The 14056-nt window shown below is 36.6% G+C and overlaps 1 protein-coding gene across 15 annotated transcripts in view; it reads right to left on the bottom strand.

The window, feature by feature from the left end:
* Positions 1-14056, bottom strand: part of celf5a (cugbp, Elav-like family member 5a) — a 225716-nt gene that overhangs the window by 36117 nt on the left and 175543 nt on the right. For 10 of the 15 annotated variants that reach the window (XM_051909951.1, XM_051909948.1, XM_051909939.1 and 7 more), the window contains exons 4-5: positions 10069-10197; positions 8498-8577 (exon numbers count right to left, since the gene is read on the bottom strand). In XM_051909951.1, coding sequence (XP_051765911.1) covers positions 8498-8577; positions 10069-10197 — 209 coding nt within the window. The remainder of the gene's footprint in view (positions 1-8497; positions 8578-10068; positions 10198-14056) is intronic. The other 5 variants (XM_051909949.1, XM_051909940.1, XM_051909946.1 and 2 more) reach the window with 1 other exon arrangement.

The raw sequence follows: 14056 nt of genomic DNA, 5'->3' as shown, positions 1-14056 counted from the left end.
AAGATATATGCAGATTTGACTTTCGATTTCACTCCTGTTTGAACCCTCATGCCCTTAGCCTTCCCCAAACTGTTTTATTGTATTGTTTCCTCAACTGCTTAGTTAGGATATCATTACCAAGGACACTATCAATGCATCCAGTCACTGTTCTTTAGGCGTTCTGCATGACTAAACAAAATAGAACTTTGCAGGTCAGAAAATGTACCACAAGACGGCCAAATGTGAGACAGGCTGCAATCTCCAAAAAAAGGCCTTTTCTTCTATCGCTTCAGGTTTTTTAATCACCAAAGCAGTTGAAATGATTTCTGGCTATGACCTCAAGGGAATCTGAGACACAAAAACATTTGGTGTTTAGAGAAGACTGGTGAGATACGTTAAAAGTTTGACAGTGGACGATGTTGGGACCTGAAGCATTGTTTTTCCCCTGATTAAAGGGATAGTACAGCCAAAAATTCACCCTCATGTTGTTCCAAACCTGTATAACTTTCTTTCTTCTGTGGAACACAAAAGAAGATATTTTGCAGAATGTCCAAGCTACTCTTTTCCATACAATGGAAGTGACTGCAATGTCTGGTGAACATAAACAAATTTACTCTGTTCCTCACACAAACTTATTGTATGACTTTAGAAGTCTTGGAATATGGAGTGCCAGACATTTGGACTACATTTTTGATGCTTTTATAGTGTTTATTTGTACTTTTTGGAGCTCGACAGCCTTGTTCATCATCCACCTTCATTGTATAAAAAAAAAAAAAAAAAATTGTTCCATGGAAAAAAGAAAGAGTAAATGATGACAAAACATTCATTTTTGCGTGAACTATGTCTTTCACTTTTTGAACTACTGGTATCAAGTTGTATGTAAACTGTAGGCCTAAGCTGGCATTTTAATATTAACCTCGAATGCGATTATCTGCAGCGCTCAGAGTATTTATTGAAAACCTAGACGTTCTACACACCACCTTGAGCTATTAAGAAGGAGAACAAAATATTTACTGTGTGTTATGAAAGTTCTTGGGCAAAGCCAATAAAAGAAGAAATTCAATGTTCCTTTAGTCCTAAGTTTGGAGCTACGAATTTTCAAAATCTGTTGATGGTATTTGTCCAATCCTTTCTTGACTGTTTGTTTGCTGTAGCTCTGAGACATCCGGCGAATATCAGGGCCGAGGGCTTGTTGGTCCAGCAAGATATAGGCTGTGCGTTTGTAGAAGAACGTGATAGAGAGAGAGGGAGGAAAATGGGAGAGAGAGAGAGTGCTGGCTGATCTGTGAAGTAAAACTCTCATTAAATTTTAAGCCGCCAAGCACCCGGAGGAATTCCCATAGGTCCAGGACCCAGCGAAATGGATTCAGGAGAGAGAGTAAAACTGTGGGAATAAAAAGTGCAGCTGTTCTACAGAGGAAAAAGGAGGGAAACGAGGCCCTGGAATCAAAGAGAGGGCTACATCTTTACGAGAATGTGCGGCACAGGGGGCACCATGGTGCTTTCCTGATTCTTGAGGTCTTTTTGTGAACGTGGACCATAAAAGCTCTAACTAAGCCATATATTTGATATAACTCTAACTCTACACATCTGTCTTTGTGCATTAACTGTGAAAAAGATAATAAGAATGGATTGTCTTGCGCATAGAACAACCAACACTGGAGCAGCCAAGCCAAGCTTTTTCTTGTAGCAATCGCTTAAGTTTGTGTGTGTATATATATATATATATATATATATATATAAACATAAAAAAGGATTCACCAACTTCAAAGGCCTTTTCATTGGTCAACACCTTTTAATCACTGCAAATATACAACAAAAAATATATACTTAATGTATAAAATATATATATTTCAAAATCTTATACTGTATATACTTATAATTTATATGACAGCAGCATTTACTATTTATTATAAATTTATTATTTATCTCTTCATATTTATAAAAATGTTCTAAAAAAAAAATCATGCAATAGTTACATCTGAATATATGCATTGGAATATAGTAACAAATCTAAATATATAAATGTAAATCTCAAAATACAGTAGTAAACTTGAATATATAGTTCAAAATCCGAACATATAATAATAATATTGTAATATATTCAGATGTATTCTAAAACTACATATTAAATATGTATTCAAATGTACAACTAAAGAGAAGCACAGAGTGATATGAGAGACATGGAGCTAAAACAGTTCTGTAGGGCAGTCATTATACAAAAATATTTGACCACAGAATGATGCGATTGAATGTTTCCAAGAAATAAGTACATTTTATGTTGCTATTATCTCAAATTAGTCTATTTTATTTTCAAATATGAAGAGATTTTATATCAAAATGCATATGAACCTCTAGCATCACATTTGAGCTCAGGCTGTGCGTAGCCAGACATTGCGGTCTGCAATTTTGGGCAAGTATTTCTCCCGTAGTTTCTCAGATATCTACACAGTCATGAGGAAATGAAAATCCAGCTGAACACATTGCCATTCAACCATAGACAGTGGCAATCAGGTTGGCGGCCCAAACTCTCCTAAACCAAGGAGATTGTAATATCAGATAGCAGCGGCAGTTTCATTTTCCTGTATTTGTTGAAATACCGTCAATCCCTGGCGTATACACTCAGGTGGAAATGAGACCGAAGCAGGGGGCTAGAGTTCCTTGACCCTCCCAACCTTCTCCGGGCGTAATTTCGTCCCTGGTCTTCCGTTGTACAAGGCCTTCCTGAAGTCTGGCAATTTGCTTTACCACACAGCAGTGTAAATTTTTAATTGCCCCACGTCCGAAGCAAAAAATGGGGAGGGCACAGGGGGCGGCCGTGCGTGGAATAAAGCACACGTCAAAACCCTGGCTCAAACCTGCTCGCTCTAACTTGATGTGCTCTTCGTATTTGTGCATATGCATACGCACACCACGTTTAATCCAGAAACATGCAAACGCATTCAACCCGAGCTTCTGGAGCTGAAAAATTAGATCAGAGTATGTAGCTCTGACCTCACGGCTGTGCTAGCAAGAGACACAGACAGAAAAGAGGGGAAAACATAGAAAGTGGACTGCGTGTACATCCATGCATGTGTGTGTGTGTGTGCATGAAGATAATGCACTGACTGCGATGAGCCGGGGGGATTTGAGATGAATATAAGATTGGGCCGACTACAAACATCAAGCATTTCTGCAATAAGGCCAGTTTCTTGCTGCCCACAAGCACATCATTAGCAGACTGTTTTATGCATGCGTATTTAAAATGAATTAGCACTCTTTTCTTCACTGGACTTCTTACTGTAATAGCTACAATCTGAGTTTTGTTTTTGGAGAGTGAACTGAGCTAGTGAGAGGCTGGCTGGTGTATAAAGCAACACAAAGCAACAAATGATAATCTTTTGCATGCTAAAGCGAGTTTTTGTATTTATCGTAACAATGAGAATTAAGAAATTTTCAGTGTTATTTGGTTTCTTTTTCTTTTGCATCGCACTTTCTTCACCCACATTGAAATCTTACAAAAAAAAGCTTCAAATGGCTGTATATTAAACCTGAAATACATTTATCTGTGATAGTCACATTGCAGAGCATGTTTTGTTAAAGGGATAGTTCACCAAAAATGAAAAATTCCACATGATTTACTCACCCTCAAGCTATCCTAGGTGTATATGACTTTCTTCTTTCAGTCAAACACAATCAGTTATATTAAAAATATCCTCGCTCGTTGAAGCTTTATAATTGGAGTGATTAGAGGATGAGTTTTTGAAGTCCAAAAAAGTGCATCCATTGATCATAAAACATACTCCACGCAGCTCTGGGGGGTTAATAAAGGCCTTCTGAAGCGAATCGATGCAAAGTAAAATAACGAGCTTCCATCCATACGCATTCAACTTACATCCAAAAAGCATTCATTTCCGCAACGTATTACACAATGACATAAAGCTTGGACGAGCCAGGATATTTTTAATATAACTCTTATTGTGTTTGACTGAAAGAAGAAAGTCGTATACACCTAGGATGGCTTGAGGGTGAGTAAATCATGGGGTAATTTTCATTGTTGGGTGAACTATCCCTTTAACAATAAAAAAAAAAAAAAAAAAAAATACATGCTCTGCAATGTGACTATCACAGACAAATGTATTTCAGGTTTAATATACAGCCATTTGAAACCTTGTTTTAATTACTTTTGTTAAGTTTTGTAACACTAAAGTAACATGTTATTTATTCCACGTTATATGAGCTTTAAAAAAAAAAAAAAAAAAAAAAAAAACAGTTTGACTGTAAATTACACGTAAAATATATCAGATTGGCCGTGATTTCGTAATTTCGCAAAGTATTTCACTTTCAATGAGGACAAAAAAAGTAAAATTTGCTTTTGTTAACTTGTCCTAACCAGGCGCAATGTGATAAAGTGACAAAAGCTATTTCCCATTTTAATTCATGTTTCACGACATGCTGCGTAGCCCCGCCTATATTTAAAATTTGTTGGTCCAAAATCGTTTTTGACATAGTTGTACATTAAATCGGAACTGTATTCTGGTTGTCATTTTGTTCAATACTGTACTTTTAGGTTGCATTTACACTGCATGGACCCAATTCCGATTTGCACAGATTGGACATGACCCACGAAGCGTAAGCAGGAAAAAAGCATGGATTCCGATATTCTCAGATCGGTTTCAGGACTCATTCATATGTGGAAATAAATCTGATATGAATTGGATACGTGCATTTGCGCCTGTCTTGTACGCAGACAGATCGGATATTCCCCTGTCAATGCGAGTCGTACCCCATTGAAAAAAGTGACTTTTGGAAACATTTCCTGGTAAAGATATTTCTATAATAAATTAAACATCTTAAATAAGAGGCGACAGATGCATGCTTCAGTCCCGTTGCGGAGACACTCTGTTCATACCAGTGAAATCACAAAATAAAATGCACACAAACATGTCCCTGCTCTTGATATGCAATCACTGATGAACACATTTGGTTTTAATGAGGGAAAAAAAACCTATACAAGGGCAGATTTGAACCCAAAACCTCTGACATGCTTAACAGAAGTTCTACCACCAGACCATTAGTACACACTAACTTTTATAGCGGATTTGTGTATATAATCACAGTCTTGAAGAATTTGTACTATATAATGATTTTGTCATAAGGATGAAACTATTGCATTAAGAATGTTTCTATGAATTCCATGTCAATAAATTAAACTCAGTGTACTATTGAAATTGATTTCTTGATACCATAATGTTATATTTTGTTTGTTTCTCCAAGTGTATTGTAAATGCATATATCAGATATGGGTCACTTTTAAAAGAAGATGTAAGAAATCGGAATTGGGCATCAAGACCTGCAGTATAAATGCGGCTTAGACAAACTAATTACTTACTGTTGCGTCACATCAAAAACGTTCTGATTGGTTGTCATTTTCTCTTATACTTTTAATCTGGACAAACAAATTACTTGATGTGTACATTTGTCACGTCACACTTATTTCTGCCGTGGTTTTTATTCGAATCGCCTCACGCAATATAGCCCCACCCACAGTAAAATCTGATTGGTCTAAAGTCTTGTTTCTCATAAATTAAACACTAAAAATCAAAAGCATTTTGGTTTGATGGAAGAAAAAAATAGTATTCGTTTATTGGATATTTGTCAAATCGTGTCTAGTGCGAGTGTTACTTTAATAACTGCGAGTAGCATGAGATTCTCTGATGGCGGACCGAGGGCGTGAGAGGCTGGTGGGTGTTCGGTAAGTTCGGCATTGCTTCTTTTGAAGAGTTTGCAGATGGATGAGTGCTTCATCAAGCCCTGCCTTGAGAAGAACTCCATTATCTCAGCTAAACATCTTACTTTGGCACCTGGGAGCCGCGCGAGTCGTGACCCCTCCCTCTACAACTTCAGACTCAAGAGAATGGAGGCCGGTAAGGTTTTCCATAATCAATTTACCTTCCGAGATGACTATAAACCTTTTCCATCCCTCCCCCGTGAACTTCCTCCACCCTTCCCCTGTCTCTCTACCTCTCTCTTTCTACTTTTCTATCTGCCGTTCCTTCCCGCTCTCTCTCTTTTTCACTCTTCCACTCCCACCTCAGTACATGCCAATGAATAATTCACCAGTCAATGTGGTGAAAGGTGAGGTAAACAAGTCTATTGCCTAATGTCCCGGGAGGATGGAGGGGAGGAGAGAGGAGAGAATGTCTGAGCGTGTGTGTGAGGTTAAGATTTTAGAACTGTGGTTTATATTTCAATGTCCTGAATCATTTGCACCTCAGTTGATCCTAAAGGTTATACAGAGAGCGGATTATGCCACAGATCCATCTCTCTCTCACTGTTTCTCTGCCCATTTAGTTCACCTAAAAATGAAAATACTATAATCACTTACATGTGATTTTTAGAAATAAAATGACCAGAACATTGTTCAAAACATCTCCTTTTGTATTCAAAGTCATACAGGTTTGGAACCACATGTGGGTGAATAGAAAATAATGACAGAATTTCTTTTGTTTCTGGGTCAACTATTTCTTTAAAAATACCACTGCATTGTGGAAAATGAAAAAAGCACATACTAAAATGCATTTCAACATTGCATAACTCGTCTGTATCCAACCGGAGTCTTTTAGCAAATAAAACAGCAGCGTGTGAGCTACTTCTGAGAGCCGAACAATGTGTGCGTGACTGAATAGCTGTGTGATTCAGACAGACTGTGCTGAATAGCCGGCTTTTTATGGCTCAGCGTCCAGTCCTCGAGATTGAAACGGCGGGACAAAGGCCACTTGCTGATATGCTGGCAATGCAGCTATTCAACAAAACAATATGGCCAAATATGCAGTTTGGAAGTTGAAGTGACTGATTTGTTCTTACTTGTGTGTTTGGAATGTATTTAATTGCCTGGTTTACCTTCATTCAGCTGCGAAGTATTAGAGTTTTTTGCTAATGGGTTACAAAATACATGATTGCAACTACTACAAAAGAAAAAAAAAAGAATTTTGTTGGTAACATCACATGACTTTGATTTGGTGGACAAAATCAATCAATCAATCAATCTATCTATCTATCTATCTATCTATCATAGTCCCCTGTTTCACCATTTGTATCACTCCATTTGCGGCGACTATCATGGCAGTCAAGCAAATCCACCTTTTTTTTTTTTTTTTTTTTTTTTTTTTTTTTACAAATACTACTGTTGTGTCACGGAATGTAGTTTAAAGAGTTTTTTTTAGGCAAGAATGTAGTTATTTAGACCTCAAATATGTGACTCATATATAAACATAGCACCTATTTTACAATTTGTTTAGATGATGTTGCAGAAGTGAGCTCCAGGCCATCAGCGGCCATTCAATGCTCATGTATCCACAGAGAACAGCTTAATCTCGGCCAGTCCTTCATGAATTTGCCGCTGGCTCTTATGTAGATAGTGGTTAAACATGAGATATAATTCATTTGGGGTATATCAAATGGGTAATCTTTGGTCTCATTAATCTATTACTTGTTCCATATGCAAATGGATTTGGGTTAAAGGGAGAATTAAGTTTCATAACTTTATATTTAGGCTATATTTAACTTAAATCCTGGACTAGAGCGCTGCTTTTGTACATTTGACTTAATTGTTTGCTTGTGTTTATTTCCTATTGTCTCCTAATTCCTAATGGGATTCCTAATGGCTATTGATGTTAATTTAAATATTATTGTTCAGTAAATTTTTTTTTTAAATAAATTAAATAATATGCCGTATTTGGTATTGAGAAAGGGCCCATTAGTGATTGTGATTTCGACTTCAATGAAAGTTACATTATTACACCAGATCATGGCAAAGACTGTCTTTATCAGTGAGTCAGTACCAAATTAAAAGGGACTGGTTGTAAACAAGAAAATTATTTTAGTGCTGTCATGAGAAATCTTTTAAAAGGACAAAGATATCGCTTTCCATAGTGGACATTCAAACTTTTTTTTTTTTATAATGGATATAATATTATGGATTTCAACCTGAAGAATGAATGTTATATCAGATGCAGGTAACACACTCATTTAGTTGATCTCTCTCTCATAATACCATAATACTCTACTCTACATAGAGTATTATGGTATTATATCTTGGTAAAACTGTCAACTTGAGATTTGAATCTATGGCGGAAGGAAGTATTTCTGCACTTAAAGAGGGTTTTTAAAGACACTCCGTTGATGTTTCTTATTTGTTTACTCACTTGTGCTGTCAAACTGTTGTATAAATGCAATATCACATGAGTAGCCATGAGATATGGCTGTATATCAGCACGGCTGTGATTTGGCTGTAGACACAAGGCCGCATTGTGTATATCATGGTCAAATTATCAAATAATAAAGGTCAAATTATTAATTTATATATGTATATGATTACTTAATTCCTTAAATAACAACGCATTACTTTGAAAATATATTCAAAAACATTTGTAAAAAATAACATCAAAGAAAGAAAGGAGACAAAAGTGAAAAAAAGCAACACTGAAAATAAGAGGTTTTCTGTGTACGTGTGTGTTATAGAGGAGTGTGTACTCACTGGCATGGTTTGACTGCCGTGCAGGGCGCTGATTGCGGACTGAGCTTCAGCGTGTGTGGAGAACTTTACAAAGGCACAGCCTGAAAAAAGACACACACAAAGGTACACAAACACTTTAGCCACAGTGTAGAGAAGCACATTAAAACACTGGGGAGAGGCAGAAAGCCCTCCAACGGTAAGCAAGCTTCTCCTCTAGAGACTGTGCTGATGCAAAAAGCGTGCTATTTACTGCCACATGCCCATCTATGCAAACAAATCTCAAAATACGGGATAATTGATATCATTTTAAAACGCCGCCGCAGATATTCATCACGAGAATTCAAACCCATTTGGGATTCAAGAGCAGTCGTGTTGAAAGCCGTAGAAAAAGCTGTCAAAATATTAAGGATAGGTCTTAATGTGTCTTATACAAGCGTAATGTGTTTTATACACTTTTTATTTAAGAATTAAGAATTTTTGGCAGAAACAGGCTTTGAAATGAAACACATTAGGAGCTAAATGAAATGTAGTTTTCTTGTCTCATTGTACAGGGAATGTTTTGACATCTATCTTTTTCTTCTCTTCCATAAGACTGGATATTCACAGATCCACCCCCTAAGTAGCAGAAATAATCCTACAGCAATTTTCGTAACACTGGCAAGGGGAAAACTTCAACTCCCACAGTGCTTTTCCAAATGCCAGGCTGTATTAGCGTCTTACAGTGTCCCTAAAGCCTCGGTGGGCAAACAATGGAGTCTATAAAAAGTTTAACGCTCAAATATGTGCTTTTTCTCCGTCTCTTAAGAGTCTTCAATGTTGAATGAGCGACAACTCAGAACAAATTGTTGGTTCTTGGACAGCATTAAATGTCAACATTAAATTTTAATATTATATTTAACAGAATATGCAAAGAGAACATAAAATGAAGGGAGGGTTTTGATTTCATAAACTGGGAAAAAAAGATAATGTACCAGTATACAGGTCAAAAGTTAGGAATAATTAAGATTTTTTTCATGGTTTCACCATTTATTTGATCAAAACTGTAATATTGTTATTCTTAAAATCTAAAATTACTGTTTTATATTTGTATTTGTTCAATTATCAATTATTACTGGTGCTCGGTTATTATTAATACTGGTTCTTAATATTAATAATGTTGCATTTATTTGAAATAGAAATCTTTTCACTTTTGATCAATTTAATGTGTCCTTACAGAATAAAAGTATTTCTTTTTTAAAATCTTAAATACAAAATTTTGAATTGTACCGTATGACAGTTTCCACAAAAATATTAAGCAGCACAGCTGTTTTCAACATTGATAATAATAAGAAATGTTTAATGAGCAACAAGTCAGCATATTATAATGATTTCTGAAGGATCATGTGACACTGAAAACTGGAGTAATGATGCTGAAAACTCAACTTTGCATCACAGGAATAAGTTACATTTTTAAATATATTTAAATAGAAAACAAAGATTTTTTTTCTTTGGAAAAACAGGCACCGAAAATCATTCACAGTAAAACCAGAAATGTGTACAAGAAAGCTAAAATTTCACGTTGACTGACCATAAAAAAAGTGACGTAATCTCACCTTTGCTGTTTCCGTCCGGACCTCTTAGCACAGTGCACTCCTCAATGACTCCGTAGGGTTCGAAAAGACGGTACACGTCCTCCTCCGTCTGTTGTTTGTTCAGCATCCCGACGAACAGCTTCCTGTCTTCTGAAGCAAAGAAAAACAGAGCGAATGGAATGACTGGCGTAACCTCTCACCTACCCATTACCCACATACATTACTATTGTAAGCACAACCCAAATACTACTCAGACTTTTGGTCCTTGGCCAGCATGGGCAAACAGGGACTGCTTTTGCTTGGCCCATTTAGCTTGTGGAATGGAGTCGCAGCAGTAATTGTTCCCCGTGCCAAGTCTGTTCATTTTAATTTGGGGGATAATTGGGTTCAACCCCATGTTGGAAATGGTGGGTAGGCCTGAGGTGATAGCACTAAGCTGTCGTGCTTAGAGGCTCGCTTTAATAGGAAGAAGCAGACTGCGAAGAGACAACGCTTTCTACGAAACTCTGGAGGGTGTAGATAGGCCGGGAGCTCCGCTACCGCTGACCTGGAATTCAAACTAATACGAGTTGTTTTCGTCCCGTTCTATGTTTAGTCTATGGTAATTGGGTGTATTCACAGATAATACTTTCTTTGACCAAGCTGAAATCTTGAATGTTATACAAAATTGATTATCACTAATTATAAAGGGCACTATGCCAGGTGATACTGCCAAATCATTTCAAAACTTGACAACTTTTGCAAGAGAATCACAGTGGCATATCCTATTGAATATTATAAGGGTTAAAAGCATCGTACCAATTCAAACTCATCATCATTTAGCATAAAAGAGCAAGATTATTGTAATTAAGAAACTGAAAAGCTGTTTATAATTTGGTAAATCCAAAGAAGTTGCACATCATTTGCTAAAAAATGGGGGGTCTGGTTATAAATTCTGGTTACAGCTCTACATTTATTTTGAACTCTCTCTCTCTCTCTCTCTCTCTCCCTCTATATATATATATATATATATATATATATATATATATATATATATATATGTGTGTGTGTGTGTGAGTGATTCAACTTTTCACTCATAGACATTCACTTTCTGCCACGTACTGACATATTGAGGAAACCTGTAGAAAAGTAGAGTTACTGAAATTGAATTATGAATAATGAAACACTGAATTATTTAACTATTTAACACAATAGTTGTCAGTTTCTGCACATTTTTCCTTTCCTCTAAAAACTAAGGTTGGGTCAAAAATTGTGGCAAGCGTGCATGTCTTGCAGTCTCAACAGTTAGAGCCTCAGAAGTGTGAGCCAACTAAACCTACAACTTTATCATTGCATTGATCTTTTTGAATATGTGTCAATGAGATGGATGTGTCTATTGAGTCTACCTTAGTCTTTAGTCTCTGACCCGCACGTATTGATATTCCTTCATTCGCTCTGGAACCTGGCCGGCTCCGTGTCTTGCCACGGCAATGACGTGCTCTAAAATAATCACGAGTGTCAGCGCGTTGTCTGGGCCTCGTGCGCGCTCTTTATCGTTTGTGGCAGGATCAGAGGGTATGTATCAAAATAGAGGCGATGCATTGTGACATCTGTCACGTTACATCGGAGAGCATTTATCTGCAAAAAAAGAAGGCCCTGAACTGGAAAATAAAAGGGCGGGATGGGCCTTCGACAACGCCTGGAGGGATCTTCCGATCCGAAGGTTGGTTGGTAAAGTTCCTGGACGGATTCACAAACACGCTCGCGTAGATGTGGCCTTGAGGTCTTGTCGTGCTTCTTGTGATGTCTCAGCTCAGGGAAACGGGTGATGGGACTCTGACCGGGGTGGATTAATGTACGAAGCTGACCTGTATGAATTTAATACCACGTGTGCTTCACCTCAATATTTATGCCACAAGCGCTGCTGTGGTAGCGTGCTTTAAAATACACCCTTCCGGCTGTCCAATGGCTGACAGCTGAATGGAATAATACTTATGGCCGGAAAGAGTGTAACAGTAACACAAACTATAAATCAGAATATAGCGTTGAGACAACTTAAAATATTGGTTCATCCAAAAATGTGAATTCTCACATCATTCCTAATCCCTATGACTTTTTGTTCTTTTGTGGAAAACAAAAGAAGACATTTTGTAGACTGTGGTGGTTGCCCTTTCCAAGAATCATATATTAAACGAAGAGCGTAAGTTGCAATCTCTCAAAAATGACCATGAAAGTATCATAAATGTGGTTCTTTTGCAATATATTGTCACAAGATTTATGTGAGAAACAAAGCCAACTTTAAGTTGCGATACAATGAAAATCTTGACATTAGTGCAATATCTCATTGGTGCAATCATTACAATTCACAAGAAAAGTAACAATGTCGGAAATCATTCTTTTGAGTCAAATCTTTTCATTGAATCACAAGTGGTCTAAATGAGTCAACTCTTTTCAGGGAATCACAAAACCGGTCTGAATGATTTTTCAGATTTGAGAACAAATGATTCTTTTGAGTCAAATCTTTCCATTGAATCACAAAACCAGTCTGAAATTTTTTGTCTGATTTGTGAACAAATCATTCTTTTGAGTCAAAACTTTTCATGGAATCACTACACCAATCTGAATGATTTGTCTGATTTGAGAACAAATCATTCTTTTGAGTCAAAACTTTTCATGGAATCACTACACCAATCTGAATGATTTGTCTGATTTGAGAACAAAAGATTCTTTTGAGTCAAATCTTTCCATTGAATCACAAAACCAGTCTGAAATTTTTTGTCTGATTTGTGAACAAATCATTCTTTTGAGTCAAAACTTTTCATGGAATCACTACACCAATCTGAATGATTTGTCTGATTTGAGAACAAATGATTCTTTTGAGTCAAATCTTTCCATTAAATAATAATAAAAAATGTTCTGAAATGATTTGCCTGATTTGTGAAGAAATCATTCTTTTGAGTCAAATCTTTTCATGGAATCACAAAACCAGTCTGAAATTATTTGTCTGATTTGTTAAGAAATCATTCTTTTGAGTAAAATCTTTTCATTGAATTACAATGCTGACCTGAATCATTTGTTCAACTCACTGTCCGTTTCTAGCACCAACCTATTGTATGACTTCAGAACACTTAAAATATGGCACATGGACCACTTTTATGATTCTTTTATAGTGCTTTTGCATCTTTTTTGAAGCTTCAGTCCCCATTCATTGCAAACACATGGAAACCGTCACTGTTCGCAATTTTTCTAAAGAAAATAAAGGTTTTAAACTACACGAGGGTGAGTAAATGATGACAGAATTTAGATTTCTTGGTGAAACATTCCTTTAATGCGTTTTCCTTTAAATCATTGGATACTTTATTTAGCACTTTAGCTACACTCCTGTTTTTCCATGATTCAATAAGCTGCAAAAGTTTTGAAAACCTCCAAGCGATTTATAAAATAAATCAGCCAGAGAATGTTTTCATCACTCTTTTTGACAGGGATGAGGGATAAAGCATCACCACAGGGCCACCGTAAGATAATAAAAACAGACACTGCTACTGACATTACACATTTACAGAAAAGAAAATCACACACTCTCACACACATTCATGTATACATGTATACAATCCATTTTAGAAAATATTGGAATACAATCCAGACTGAATTACATATAAAGGACCGTATGGAATAGCATCCCAATCTTGCATTATTTAACTTTTTCTGTTTACTCAGATGACAAAAGGTTATGAGAGTTGACTGCAGTCAATAATGCAGTTGCAGTCCATAAATAAGCAAGCAAAGTGAGTTTATCGACAGCATGACCACAACAGATTCATTAAAAGGCACTGGAGTATAACACATGCTGTACAGTATCATATTTATTTGAACTATAAGTGCACTTTGATAGACCGTTCAATCACTACAGTGACATTAAGGTGCTGCAGCGTTCTCATCGCACGTTTAATTGATTAGCACTCTTGATATTTCCATACTTTACTCCCCTGTGTCCTTCATACTGGTTCCGGCCCCACCAGCTGTGATGCTG

This window comes from Ctenopharyngodon idella, chromosome 10 (genome assembly GCF_019924925.1).
Source record: "Ctenopharyngodon idella isolate HZGC_01 chromosome 10, HZGC01, whole genome shotgun sequence".
Lineage (NCBI taxonomy): Eukaryota > Metazoa > Chordata > Actinopteri > Cypriniformes > Xenocyprididae > Ctenopharyngodon > Ctenopharyngodon idella.
The sequence above is the reverse complement of the archived record's forward strand: the minus strand, read 5'-3'. Positions and strand labels throughout refer to the sequence as shown.